General features: G+C 37.8%; 1 protein-coding gene across 1 annotated transcript in view; it reads right to left on the bottom strand.

Annotated features, from left to right (window-relative positions):
* The window catches only part of LOC124775270 (titin), a 238,429-nt gene that overhangs the window by 22,324 nt on the left and 200,882 nt on the right, over positions 1 to 15,223 (bottom strand). Inside the window, exon 9 of the mRNA XM_047250110.1 lies at positions 10,266 to 10,553. Within this exon, the coding sequence (XP_047106066.1) occupies positions 10,266 to 10,553 (288 nt within the window). The remainder of the gene's footprint in view (positions 1 to 10,265; positions 10,554 to 15,223) is intronic.

Raw genomic sequence — 15,223 nt, 5'->3', positions numbered from 1 at the left:
TATTGTTTCAGCAGAACCTAACCTGTATTGAAAATATTCTATGCCTGTGTTTAAATGTTAAAAATAAATTATTTCTTTTTCTTCTTGTTGTTTTGGTCTTATGTAGGCAAAGTTAATGTGGATCAAGTTCCTTTCTTTCTTTCTTTCAGGCATTCCTTGTCCCATATCCTCACACTTACAGCTTTCTCCATTCCCCACTCTATGATTTTTTTTGTTCTGGAAACTTGTGGCAGCCTTGATTCTTTACTAGAAGTTTACACTGTTGTACTTTTCTATTTCCCATATTCCCACATTTTCCTAAATCATTTGTATCTGGTGGATCCAGCACAGAGTACTTTGACTTTGTTGGTCACAAGAAACTGGAGTATCTTGTGTGTCAGTCTCCCCTGGCCCATTCTCTGGGTGAATTCAATGAGTATTTTCCTTCTTTTCCTGATGGTATCCAAGGTCCTTTCTATCCTTTCTATTCTGGTTTGCTCATCTTCCAGATAAACTTTCTTTCATTCTTTGGTGTCCCAAAACCTTTATAATAATCTTTAGTTCAATGTGTTCTAGTGTCCTAAATAAACCTGTCCTCACAAGGTTCAGACCTTCACCTATGTACAAACCTTCAGACTGGATCACACCCTGGTGAGGTCTTACTCTTGCATTGATTAAAAAATTCTTCTTGTAGATGTCCATAGTGAGTTTGTATGATAAATTCATCTTCCTGCCTCATCCTTATTATTACTACTATTATTATTATTATTTAACCATAATTATTTCTTCTGGTGTCTGCCTGTGTAGCACACCAGTAGCATTACCACCTACCATGCAAGGGGGCTCGGGTTCGATTCCCAGCAGGGGACTGGGTGTTGTGAGTCTTTCATCATCAATTTCATTATCATTGACATGAAAGTCAACGAATTGGCATCAATTTTCAATACAGCAGCTGAACACCGCAAGGGATATACCGGCCAATAAATGCCATACAATCATTTCAGTTCATTTTTTTTTTTCTTCTGGTTTGGTGATGTTCTTCATCTCTTCCTATTTTGTGCTAATCTTTCCATCACAATATGCTCTCTAATTTCAGCATTCCCAATAATGTACTTTGTACACTCTAATCTTTATCTGCTCTAAAATAAGTTGTTGCTCTACTGCTCTTCCATGTCAACTTTATTAGTGCTGCTGGCTTTAACACAAAATCCATTAACCTATATCTCACTGTGGTAAAAGTTTTCCACAGTCTTCTTTTCTTGCATGTTTGACTGAGTAGCTCTTAATTTGGTACTTCATTTATTCACTTAATTTTTGACTTCATTCTGTAGCTTTACATAATCAATTATTAAATGACTCTACTTACTTTTTCTCTGGTTTTCCTGTAGTCAATACTTCACTTTCAAATGATTCAGTGTTTAAGAAATACACTTTGTCTGTCCCATATCAATATTTGGCACCATCAGAACTCTTTTTGCGAAAATAGTTTTATTTTCTGGCACAAATCTAGGCACACTTAACAAAAAATAAGGCACTCCCAGGGGGCATTGAACTAATACTGTGTAGCACCACCTCTAGCCTTGACAGTGTCCTCGGTTTACTAAGGAAGAGGGTCAACAAGTTTTTTCAGGAATACAAAATTCAGCAGAAGCCTTTTATTGATGATTAGATCCCACAGAGATACCAGATTGCTGGAATTGCAATCATTGTTTTATCCACTACTCCAAATAATCATACATTCTCAGTTATTTATATGGGATTAAGACTGTGATTTAGCAGACCAGCAGAAGTGCAGTTAGGCTGACTGCATGTTTGTCAAACCAAGAACATAAACATGCAGCCTTTTGAATAGGGCTGTTGTCATTGTGGATGATGAAAGTGTCCACAGCTTATTCGTCATGAAAATTTGGAAGTAATGGCAACACTTGCTCATCAGGAACGTTGAAATACACATATTGGTTCATGTTTATGGTAATCTGAATAAATGGGCTCAAGTTATGGTAGGAAAAAAAAATCACAGAACTACCTCTGGCTTAAATTACACTCACCACAATCTGCGGGTTAGAAACCTCACTGGGATGCCAGTGCACTCAGCACCTTGTTTCATTTCAGGAGGGAGAAAACTGCAATTCATCAGACCACACTCCTGGCCTCTAGTCAGCTATTGCCCAGCTTCTGCATTGTGTAGCCCATGGAAGACATGCAGATTAGCATGCCACTGTGAGCAGTGGCCTTTGTGAGGTAACCAACTCCAAATACCCATTGCTTGTAGTTCCCCTTTGTAATGTTTGCTCATAACTTGGTTGAGATGTAGCTGCAAACACTGGCTGCAGAAATTCCTATCATGTTTGAAACTGACTGTCATTGACAAGCCATGATACTCATCTCCAGACTCACTCAGTTAACATCATTTTATGGTCACTTTTCTTATTTCATGTTACATGGCAGTCAGTGGTTCATCATTTCCTTGTACTTATGTTGAACAGTACACACTGATACCTCAACAAACTGGGCAACTTCATCCCAGTGCCATGACTTATGTCAGCAGGGGAGGCGCAGACGGCCATCTGATACCAGTCCTATGCCATCTACACAGGTACAAAGCAAGCAGTATCTTTTAAGGGAGTCACTAATATTTTGTTTGGTGAGATTACTTCATATGCTTCCTAGTTTGCTATGTTATGGAACTTTTCTATTATTTTACACTTCTTGTGAAATTTTCTTTCCCGTTTTTTTATTTATTTATTTTTATTTTATTGCCTTTCAACAACAAAGATAAATCAATTAATACCCCTTAGAAGAATTTTTGGTAGAAATAAAATAGAGAGAGAGAGAGAGAGAGAGACTGGACATAATTAGGCACAAATCATTCTATGAAACTAAAAGGTAGCTTAAGGTAATCATGCAAATGCTCAGCACACTGCAATATTTTCATTAAGATAGTGTACACCTACATCTACATGATGGCTCTGAAATTCACACTTAAATGCTTTGCAGAAGGTTCTTTAAACAGCATTAAGACTATTTCTCTACCATTTCAATCTCTAACAGCTTGTGGGAAAAATGCATACATAAATCTTCCTGTACCCGTTCTAATTTCTCTTATTTTATTCTGATGATCATTTCTCCCCATGTAAGTTGGTGACAATAAAATATTTTCACATTTAGAGGAGGAAGTTGGTAAATTAAATTTAATGAACAGATCTTTGCAGCAACAAAAAATACCTTTGTTTTAATGACTGCCACCCCAACTCACTTATTGTAACTATAATACTTTCTTCCCTACTTTGTGATAGTACAAAATGAGCTGCCCTTCTTTGTACTTTTTCAGTGTCCTCTGTCAATCCTACCTGAAATAATCCCATACCGGACAGCAGTATTGTAGCAGAGGATGGACAAGCATGCTGTAGAGAGACTCTTTAGTAGATATGTTGCATCTTATAAGCATTCTGCCAATAAAATGCAGTCTTTGGTTTTCCTTATGCTTTGAAAGCATTAACTTTTTATGTGATTGTTGCAATTTAACACTCGAATGCCCAGAGGGGTCAAAATGATCCTTTTCAGTTTTTAAGTATTAGATATGTTTTGAAGAATAGTTCAAGCGAGATTTACTTTTGTGATATTCATTTATTTGGAATGTAGTTTCATTATATTAAAAAACAGTTATTTTACCTAATTGATTATCACTTTTTTCCAATTTCACCTTTAACACCCAGAGGGGTCAAATTGACCCCTTTAGAAAAAAGCTGTAATTTTGTTTGTAGTTATGCCATACATTTATCTCATGCATTCTCAAGCCTTGGCTGCTTTACTCTGTAGTTCAATAAATTACTTTCATTCATATGATTGCCATATGAAATGACAACAATGGACTCAGTTCACTGTTGTCCATCATTCCCTTGTAAGAATCAGTCTTTCAAAGGTGACTGTGAGCTGAAGATTGAAATGAATGAGAAAGAGTATTTACAAGACAAAGAAATTCTTGCAGAGTTACAAAGAGTTATGGAGTGTGATTCAGATGGTGGCGAACTTTTTCAGAGGAAGTGTTTTTACTGCAGGCATTGAGGAAAGATGAACCATGTAATACTATGATTCTGATTCTTCCGAAACAGATAATGGAAGTTTACAGTCTAGTAAGTATATTATTATAATTGCTGCTAATTTATAATCATCATATTCTTATCTACATATAATGTTACTGTACTTAATTTAGATTTTATGGTGGCTTTCTTAAATATATTCTGTAAAGCCCAAACTCCTGCTGAATTGTGGTCCTAAAGCAGTTTTATAAGTAAAAAGTTAGTTATTGATATATATCAACAGCCTTTGAATTAACAATTGTGGTATGAAAGAGGACAGAATCCCCCTAAGATCAATCTGCGACGTGCACTCAGTACATAAATTCCTTCACCCAAATTCTTAAATGCCCATAAACAAGATCTGATAAGAGATTTGAAATGTCTGTGTATACATAAAATCACACCACTCTGCCATACTCACCAATGGCAGAAAACTAGAGTCTCTTTTTCACTCGATGTCATGACCTGATCTTTCTTTGTCTATTCTCTCCTGCTCTCAAGAGCACCTCTTCCACCACTAAAATCCACCAATGTTACAACACTTCAGCCAATGACAGCTTGAATAGCTCCCCACCAAGTAACTCAATTTGTAAAACACTTCGACATTTATGCAAATGGAGCACCATTGCTACACTAATGAATCTATAACTGAAATATAGATCCTTAATTGACAGGTTATATCTTGACACTAGTCCTTATCATTTTATTTATACTGATGGGAATAAATCGCAACACCAAGAAGTAGTTGTGAAACATAATCAGAAGTTGGTAGGCATGTTTCTGCATTTGAAAGATGCTGTCTATTCTAAATTTGTGCCAGTCGCATAACAGTGGCACTAGTAGCACCACTATGATGATGAAAATCAGGTGTGCTCCAAATAAATGTTGTAACGGTCATTAGCATTAATGACCTATGAGACTAGACATGGTGAGTTGATGTTAGTCAAGAATGCCCTTAAGCAATGAAGCCCCCATTATTAACATCTCGCTGAGTTCGAACAAGGTCATGTAATAGTGCTGAGAAGTTGGATGTTCCTTCTGCAATACTGGAGAAAGACTTGGCAGGAGTGTAGCCATTGTACATGATTGCTGCAGCAGCGGTCATGAGAATTTATGGTCGCAAGAAGACGGTATCTGGATGGTCACGTGGCACTATGGAGAGGGAAGACCATTGTGTTTGGTGTATGGCTGTGGCACATCATACTGCATCTGCAGGAGCAATCTGGGTACCAGTTGGCACCACAATGACATAATGAATGATGCAAATTGGTTGCTCTAAGAATGGCTCTGAGCCAGATGGCCTGTGGTGTGCATTACACTGAACCCAAACCATCACAATTTGCGATTTCAGTGGTGTCAAGTGAGAACTCAGTGGAAGACAGGGTGGATGTCTTTTGTTTTTTCTGATGAAAGCTGGTTCTGCCTCAGTACCAGTGATGCCCATGTGTTAGTTAGAAGGAGGGCAGTTTAGGACCTGCAACCAACATGACAGTGTGCTAGACACACTGGATCTTCACCTGGAGTTAAGGTCTGGTGCGTTGTCCTGTACAAAAGCAGGAACACTCTCATGGTTACCCCATGCACCCTAAATGCAGGTTTAGATGTCATTCTAGGGATTTGATCTGTTGTGCTGCCATTCCAAGAGGTGTTTTCTAAAGGGGTAATGCTCACCCACATACCGTTGTTGTAAACATGCTCTACAAGTGTCGTTATATTGCCTTGACCTGCACAATCACCAGATCCATTTCCAGTTGAGCACACATGTGATATCAACAGATGACAACTCCATTATTTGTGCTCTATAGATTGAGGAGAATCATGTAACAGAAGAGGATATAATCCTGTTTCTCAGAGAGTAGAACAAGTAACCGCTTCTTCATCATCTGATGAAAGACATAAAGAAGTTGCTCCTGATGGAACAGTCTGGATAGAAACAGTGCCTAATTCACAAGGTGGGCATCTTCCTATAAACAATATTTTGAGAGAATCTCCTTGACTTATACCACATGTAAAAAGAAATGTAAGTGTTGAACTTATATCAAGTTCATGCCACTTGTTCATAGACAATTATATAATCAAACATATCTTGAAATGTACTACAACAGAGGCACACAGATTACTAGGAAATGACAGCTGGTCAATGACCACAGAAGAACTAGAAGCATTTATTGCAATTATTTATGCCCATGGTGGTTGCTGAAGTACAGACCTTCACAGCTTATGGTCAGATTCCTGGGGCCTGCTATTTTGTGTGGAAACCATGAGTAAAAATAGATTCTGTGAGATAATGAGATTCCTGAGGTTCGATGAGAAGTCTACATGCTCTGTACGATTACAGAATGATAAGTTTGCAATGGTTTCTGCTGTCTGAAACAAATTCATAGAATTAATGTGTTACAAACCTGGAAGTAACATATCAATAGACGAGCAGCACTTCCTAAGTAAAACTTGGTACTCGTTCACACAATTCACGGCTTCAAAGCCTGACAAGTATGGGCAAAAATATTGTTTACCTATAGATGCTGAAAACAGGTATATACTCAATGGTTTCTCTTAAGGATACTGCATGATCCCAAGATTAGAGGATTTCAGATTATGTAGTGATGCATCTTATGGAACCATTTCTGGGCAAAGGCAGAAATGTCTTCATGCAAACTAGTCAAAAAATTGAAAGAAAAATCAACCTTCATTGTAAGCTGTAACACGGTCTTTGACGCTAATGTTGGGACCATCAGAATATCATGATATGGCTGCCCACACCATCATGCTTCCACTTCCGTGCTTAACTGTTGAAGTCCAGCAATCAGGATTGTAGGCTTCTTTTGGTGTTCTCCAGACATAAACCTGGCCCGACGTTGGAAATAACGTTGACTCAATGGACCATATGACATGTTTCCACTGATCAGCTGTCCAGGATTTATGCTCCTGACACCATCTTTTACATTTCTTTGCATTGATTGTCATCACTAATGGTTTTGGTACAGCAGCTCATCCATGAAGATTCACTTTATGCAGTTCTTGTCGGACAGTGTCGATAGATACAGGGTCTTGAAGATGGCTACTCAGTTGTGCAGTCACTTTAGCCACCACAGTTTCATGTTGTTCTGACACAATTTGTATTAGCATATGATGATCTCTGTCATTCAGTTTTGATTTGCACCCACTATTAAGTTTACATGATGATGTCATCCCATGTTTTGTGTAAGCTGTGATGACTGTTGAAACAGTTGCTCTTAAGACATTCAGTAAGTTGGCTGTCTTAGTTATTGATGCTCCAGCTAACCAGGCCTCCAGAATCTGCCCTCTTTGGAACTCTGTTAGGTCTTTCATTGTACATTGACCTCGGCCTCTGAATGCAAATACGAAGTGTGCACTACTCGTAAACAACCTGCACTGATGCCTAGTCCATACTGAACATGCACAGTCCAGCACAACACTTGCCTTACTTGTGTTGTTGACCGTCAAACACAATCATCCCATTACTACCACTGTTCACGCTATTCCCTGTAAATGGTACAGTATCCAACAATTAAAAAGTAATGAGATTAATCACCCAATTCCAGGAATGTGGATCAGTTCCCTCAGCACTTCTAACCAGGACAGAGGTGATATTATTTTTTACAGCCCATGTTCTTCAGTAATTCTACCTTTTGTGTCTCCGTTAATATAGTTTTGAAGTAATCCAGAGTATCATATTTTCATTCTCCTTTACATGTTTTATGGTACACCTCTATAGCTGAGAGGTCAGTGTTGCTGTCTGCCATGCAGAGGACCCAGTTTGATTCCCTATCTGCCAGGAATTTTTCCTCCTGGGGCGGGGGAGGGGGATGGGAGAGGAGAGGGGTTGGTGTAGTGTGCACTCAGTCTTGTGAGGCCACCTGGGGAGCTACTCAACCAATTAGTGGTGTTCCAAAGTAAACTCAACAATGACAATGGAGCAATGTGCTGACCATATGCCCTGCCAAACCACATCCAATAAGGCCATTGGCAGAGGATGACATGACACCCATTGAGCTCCAACTGGTCTCTCTTGGCCCAAACTTCAATTTTGTCACATACTTTTCGCATTTTACTATCATAAAATTGGGAAATGGAAATGAAAATGAAAATGTGTATGATTGTGGTTAGCATTGGCTTTGCTCCATCTTGAGAAGAATGTTTAGTCGCTCACAGTTGTTCACTGTCACACACTTCCCTGTTCATAAAAATGTTAACAACAGTCCTGGTTCTTTAGTTACCAGTCTAAAAAACTACATTAGCCTGTCCACTAATCTCTATGGAGTACCACTTCAAACTGTTCATCTTTCTCTTTTCAGATTTTCTGTTTTGCCAACAAATTAAAACTAATTAAATTCCATAGTATGATTTCTAGAATGTAAGTTTTGTTCACCTTCTTTCTGGTAACTCCTTTCTGAGTAGTTCAAACTGAAATGTTCCATCTCTTGTTCTATTTGCTGTCTCACACTTATCTGCAGTCAAAATTCAAGGATTCCTAGTGATGTGTAGCACATGAACTAAATTACACAAAGTATTACACAACTAAATGTTTATCAGCAATCTTGGATCAATTCTCACACTTAAAAAACAGACTCACTTTGAGTAACAAGGAGTAATTGCTTTAAAACTAACTGCAAAAGCACTGTGGCAATCTAACAGACAATGTATCACTACCAACTGCTTCCCAACAACTTCTACACTGATTAAAGAGACTAACAGTTCGAAGCAACATAGTTTAATAGTCACATCCTAGTTATCACATTTGACGTTTCTATAGAAATAAAACAAGTTTATTTAATTCAACATTTGTAAACTTTCCATACTTTGTTAATCAATGTAAACCACTAACTTCTGAATCATATATTGTTGTGGTCTTCATTCTAAAGACTGGTCTGATGCTAGTCTATCCTGTGCAAACCTCTTCATCTCTGAATAACTAATTCAACCTATTACACCCATTTTAGCCTGCTTGCTGTATTCATGCCTCAGTGCCCCTCAGTCTTCCCCCAATTTCCCTCCATTACCAAATTAACTATTCTTTGAAGAGTCAGGATGTGCCCTGTCAACTGATACCTTGTTTTAGTTAAGTTATACCATAAATTTATTTGTCCCCAATTCGATTCAATGTTTCATCATTAGTTCTTCCATTGACCCCTCTAATCTTCAGGATTTTAGTACAACATCACATTTCAAAGGCTTCTACTCTATCAATGCCTGAATGGCATATAATTCATGTTTCACTTCCATACAAGGCTATACTCAAGACAAATACCTCCAGAATAAGACTTTGTAACATTTGAATTTATATTAGATGCTAACAATTTCCTGTTTTTCAGAAATGCTTTTCTTGTTATTGCTAGTAGTCTGATTTTATTTCCTTTCTATTTCAGCCCTCATCAGGTATTTTTCAGCCCAAAAGAAACTTGTCAACTATTTTTAGTGTCTTATTTCTTAATCTAATTCCCTTAGCATCACCCAGTTTAATTCAATTATATTACATTACCATTATTTTACATTTGTTGATGTTCATCTTATAATCTCTTTCCATTACACTATCATTTTGTTAGGCTGCTCTTCCAGATCCTTTGCTGTCTCAGACGGAATTACAATATCATCGGCAAACAACAAAGTCTTTATTTCTTCTCCCTGAAATTTAATTTCTCTTTGAAATTTCTGTTTAGTTTCCTTTAGTGTTTGCTCAAGACACAGACTGGAAAACATCAGAATAGGCTACAACCTTTCGTGTTTGCTCAAGACACACACTGAAAAACATTGTCTCACTACCTTCTCAATTATTGCTTCCCTTACTTGTCCTTTGATCTTGGAACTGCAGTCTAATTTCTCTTCAAGATGCAGATAACCTTTTACTCTCTGTAATTAAAGCCTCCTATCTTCATGATTTCAGAGTGTATTCCAGTCAACATTGTCAAAACATGTCTTTAAATGAACAACTGCTCTAAAATATAGGTTTGCCTTTCTTGAACCTATCTTCTAAAGTAAGGTGTAGGATCAGAATTACCTGTGTATTTCTACTTCTCCAAAATCTAAACTGATCTTCCTGAGCTTTTACGTAGAAATGTTTTTGGCCACTTTAGGTAGATCAAGTGTAAAAGTGTGAGATCAAAAACATGTATTTGATGTAGAGAATATATTTTCAGCTGCTTCTAAAGTAATACTTAAATGAAAACTTAACAGATAATAGGTACACACCTCAAGCCGCCGAGCTTTAAGCTCAACTTCAGTGTCAGCATCTGGCATGACATAGAATGGCACAGGTTTCTCAATTATGATTGGCTCTGGCGGTGGCTGTGGCTGTGGTTGAGGTGTTGGTGGCTCATGTGGTTGGTCAACTGATGCCGTGATTCTTGCCTCCTGCAGCATTGCTTTTGTCTCTGCTGCCTTCTGCAAAGCCTCTTGTTCTGCCTTCAGCCGTGCACTCTCTTCAGAAAGGGCTTCCATCTGCTCTCTCAGTTCTCTAATTTCCTCTTGCACTTCTTCCTGCAGATGGTAAAGTGAAAAAAATTTGAAAGTAGGAAAAGATGAACTGAAACTTCAAGAACATGACGCATTCTAAGGGAGACAAAAATTTCCTGTTATCATCTGCATAGCATAAACAATGTTTAATTTATACAGTAAAGCCTTGACCAGTAGGGGACTTTTCTCACTTTTTCATTTTTTGTCTTATTTCTGTGCAGAATTTTGTAGGTGGTGCATCATGTAATTGCAGTGATTACAATACAACATATGCACTTTTTCATCAACCAGTACTAATAAAGGAGGTTCTCCATGTAAAGCATGCAAAGCAAACAAGTACTGGTACAGGCCTACCTGTTCTAACAAGGGAATGGTCCTGTCTGACATATAAAAACTTGCCCTGAATGTTTTATACAGGAAGAACACACCAGAAGAAACAAAATGTCAAAATTTTAACTACTAAGACACACTTCAAACATTCTTTTTTAAATATTGAAAATTTCCAAACTTGTGGCTTGTCAGGCAGTGGAAAAACGTACACCCCTACAGGAGCTCCAGCATACAGTACATGTGTAATGTAGCAGGCACATAACCTTTGTTGCCAATGTGTAGTAAGTAGATAACGTGACCAATGCAATTTTATTTTGTAAACTGAACTTCAGTTTACATTGACAGTTTCTCTGACACAACGGTTCACTGTTGCTATCCACTTGGATTTACAACTCATTTAATATCCATAATAAGTAGCACTTGCCTTTGTGAATTCTCTAAATGTTAAGAATAGAGAGAAAACTAAATTAATTTTCTTTGTGTTTCCTCTATATATGCTTGCTAATAGCATGTGTCTTTGTGCAGGTTCCAAGTGTTTCAATGTAATGTGGAACCTAATTATTGTTTTCAACCTGGCAAAGATGAAATATGAAGAACATGGGGTGCAATGTATCAGTTTCTGTAATTTCCTGCACACTCATTCAAATGATGTTGAGATTTTCTTAGAAATTGTGAAAACATTAGAGGAACTAGGAAATAGCTCTTAATGAGTCCATGAATTATGATTTGAATGATGATTGTTGTGATAGTTAAATTCTAGAACAATAATACAATATCTTCCTAGCCCAAAGAAAACATATACAGTAACAGCTTTCAGTGACAAGGAAAATGTTGTGAATTTTTTTTTTTTAAATGAAGGAGGATGAAATAACGTAAAATTAAGCATGATGCAAAACCTTTTTCATTTCATGAAAGCTGAACGTGAATTATATAAATGGTAGGAAGTTTTATATGATGTGTGAAATATGTGCCAAAATGAAACTCACAAAAGAGTGACAGAAAAACTATTCAAAAGACTTATAACTGCTTGTGAGAGTCAATTTACAGTCACCAAAGGAGATTTATAAGACTCAGGCTTCTGAATTGCAAGATATATGAGCATTACTGTTTTCCAGGCATCTTTGACCCCTTTAAAAGGATTCAAGAAATTATGCAGAAAAGGAATTCGCAAAATTATTATGTTTGCTTCAAGTAAATGTGTAGAGATGTCTTCAATAAATAATACTACAGAAAAATTTGTAGCTGACAAGAAGACAAAGCTTCTTGTTATCCCCTAAAATGCTGTGTGTGAAGCCATTCAGTCAGGTTTTGTGTAAGAACTGCATGAAAACCACACTTTATCATTTAAAGTGAAAATAAGGCAGAGTTGCTTGTGCAGTTGATGAATGCTATGACATATTAGTATACAACAAATCCCAGTGGTAAGTATGAGCGGATTACTGTTTCTACTAATTTATATCTGTCTTCAGGAAAGTCAAATTAGGGCCAAAAATTAAAGAAAAGGACTGTTTACTTGCAAAAGTCTTGTAATCAACATAGTGAAATCTGGAAAAATTGAGAGAGAATAATTTTCAGTATTACATACAAAATGTCTTCTTACCACTTGCAGAATATAAGTCATTGCTTTTATTAGATTCTTGCGCCAGGCATATCAGCACACTGTTCTTTGGTAGGACAATGAAAAGACTTCATTTGATTTGGATTCCATCCAGAAGTAATAGTATGATTCAGCCTTTAAATTAAGAAATTATTCAACAAGGTAAGCATTTTTCACAAAAGTGTCAGAATTATTATTTTCAATAGTGTTTTGTCATTTCATATTTATCAGCAGAATGGTACTGTTGAAGTTCAGTCATTTGTGCACTTTCAGTTTGCATCACCATGCTTTACAAATTTGGTCATGTATGCCTGGTGCGCAGCACAAGATGCAGAACAATGGCCATGATTGTTTCTTACTCCATCCCAATCCTGTCTCAATAAAACTGTGCTGAATGCATTAATTTTTCTTTTACCAGATTGGCGGGTGTAAGGAAAATGCTTGTTTCTGCCTTCCAATAGACACTTTCAAATTTTTGTGAAGAACTCAGGGAATAAAAAAGAAACTGTTTCATTGTTAGTAAAATATACACTGGTACCCAAAACTAAAGCAGCAAACAGAAATTTTGCAAGGTTATGTTTTTTTTCCACAAATCAGTACAAAGAGGTAATAGTAAAATAGAAACAATGTAAAGAATACAGAACATAATCAACTGCAACATGCATAACAGCAGACAAAAATGTTCTTAATTTCTTTTCCAACTTAACAGATTTGCACACACATTATGACAGTGCACTCAGTATGGGATGTGACCACCCCTGGCTCCAGTACAGGCCTGACAGTGTGGGACATGGTGTGACTGATGTCATGAATCTCATGTTGAGGCAGTAACATTCATTATTCTGCAGAGCTGCTCACAGGTCTTCTAGAGTGATTGGTCGATTCTGATGTGATTCAACCTGTCTTGCTAGTGCATCACAGACACGTTCTATGGGATTATAATTGGGAGAGTGAGCAGGCCATGCCATGACACCATGTGTGCAGTATCTTCCATTTCCAAAAAGATGTCAATTACCCATGCTCTATGAGGTCAAGCAATATCATTGATCAATATGAAGTCTAGGCTCACAGCACATTGCAACAAGTGTGTTGCAACAACTGTGCATGAAATCCCAAGATATCCTCACTGTACCTGACAGCAGTTAAATCTTGCTGATTCACTTGTACAGTTTCATGAAGAGGTGTTTCTCAACGTAATTCCTGCCCACTATTAGGGATCCTCCTCAATATCAGTCTCTTTCCACAATGTATGGGTTCCAAAATAGTGTTCCACCTGCCCTCCAGATGTGAATCCATCAAAATATCACTCTCCAGACCAAATCAGGCTCATCTCTGCAAAGAAAATTGGCCCTCCATTCAACTATCCAGGTGGTATTTTGACAGCTCCACTCTAGATGTTCACTTCTGTGCAGACACGCTAGAGATAAACAGACAGAAGGTCTCCAACAATAAAGGCCACTCTACTGAAGCCTTCTGTACACTATTTGCCTCGATACAACACATCCAGTGGATGCTGCAAGATAAGATGCCAATTGCAATGTAGTAGTAAGGCAGTACCATCGTGCCCTTACAGCCAAATAACGGTCCACTCTTTCTGATGCCACCTGTGGTTGGCCCTGTCCTGGTCTCTGGGATACAGTTTCGGTCTCTATGAACTGTTGCCTCATCTGAGAAACAATAGAACAATTCAAATTAAGCCATCAGATCACATCCATGTGGTCGGCCCTATCCTGGTCTCTGGGACGCAGTTTCAGTCTCTATGAACTGTCGCTTCATCTGAGAAAGTCTTCTCTGTGCCATACAGCACTGTCTGTAACTGTGTACACAGCGATTGTGGATGTGGGACTACCCTGCAAACACTACCCCACTTGATTGGTGGCCCGATGTCATTGTTGTTGTGGTTGTCCATCGATCGGAATGCAGCCTTTCATGAATAACATGATCATAATGACATCTGTTAAAAGTTTGTATGATTATATTGTGAATTAAACACAGGATGGGGAAATAACAGCTTGTTGCTTTCATTTTGACACCAGTGTACAGTATTAAAAAATTATCATAATAATTTTGCTTCAGGAATTGTAAAATATTTCATGTCAACAAATTAAGGCCCTGATTGATGGAAGATGTCCACAATGTAACCCCATACACTGCCATGATTTTCTTTCTTCTGCTAGCCACTTGCATAACAATTACATCTGCTAGATTTCAGCTACTGATATGAACTGCAAGTTACTCAAAAAATTAATGAGTTGAGACACTTTTGGTGTGGTTTAAGTGCATAAGTTCATGTGGACTTCACACTACATTCTCTTGTCATGGCTACGTCTGCTTACTTGCGGCTTCACATGCTAAGTAGGAAGGACTGTACAAACCACTGCTATAAACAGTTCTTCGTGTGGCAAACATGAGTAATTTCAGAGTAGTTTTCAACATGTCAGAGTGGACCATTCCCTTGTAAGTGCTGCACACTGAGTATCTGTTTAAGGTTTCCTGACTGAACTGTGGGTAGTAACCTTCCTTTTCTGGGGAATCATAACTAGCAAATGTGATGTACCAGTAACTGCTCAATCACCAGTTTTACTGCAAAGAAAAAGACAGGTCAACATGGGATTTACCAATGACTACTACAGTGATCTGTGCACTGCTATTTTTGATTGCCAAGTTTGGTAGTGACTGAAGTCATGACCTAATGGCCCAAAATTCTCAGGCTTCTGCAAGTTCAGAACTAGGTAGCTGGCTGGCCAAGAAATATGCTCATACAGTA

Source organism: Schistocerca piceifrons, chromosome 1 (genome assembly GCF_021461385.2).
Source record: "Schistocerca piceifrons isolate TAMUIC-IGC-003096 chromosome 1, iqSchPice1.1, whole genome shotgun sequence".
NCBI classification, from domain to species: Eukaryota; Metazoa; Arthropoda; class Insecta; order Orthoptera; family Acrididae; genus Schistocerca; species Schistocerca piceifrons.
Note: the sequence above shows the minus strand (reverse complement) of the source record. Positions and strands in the feature narration are given on the sequence as shown.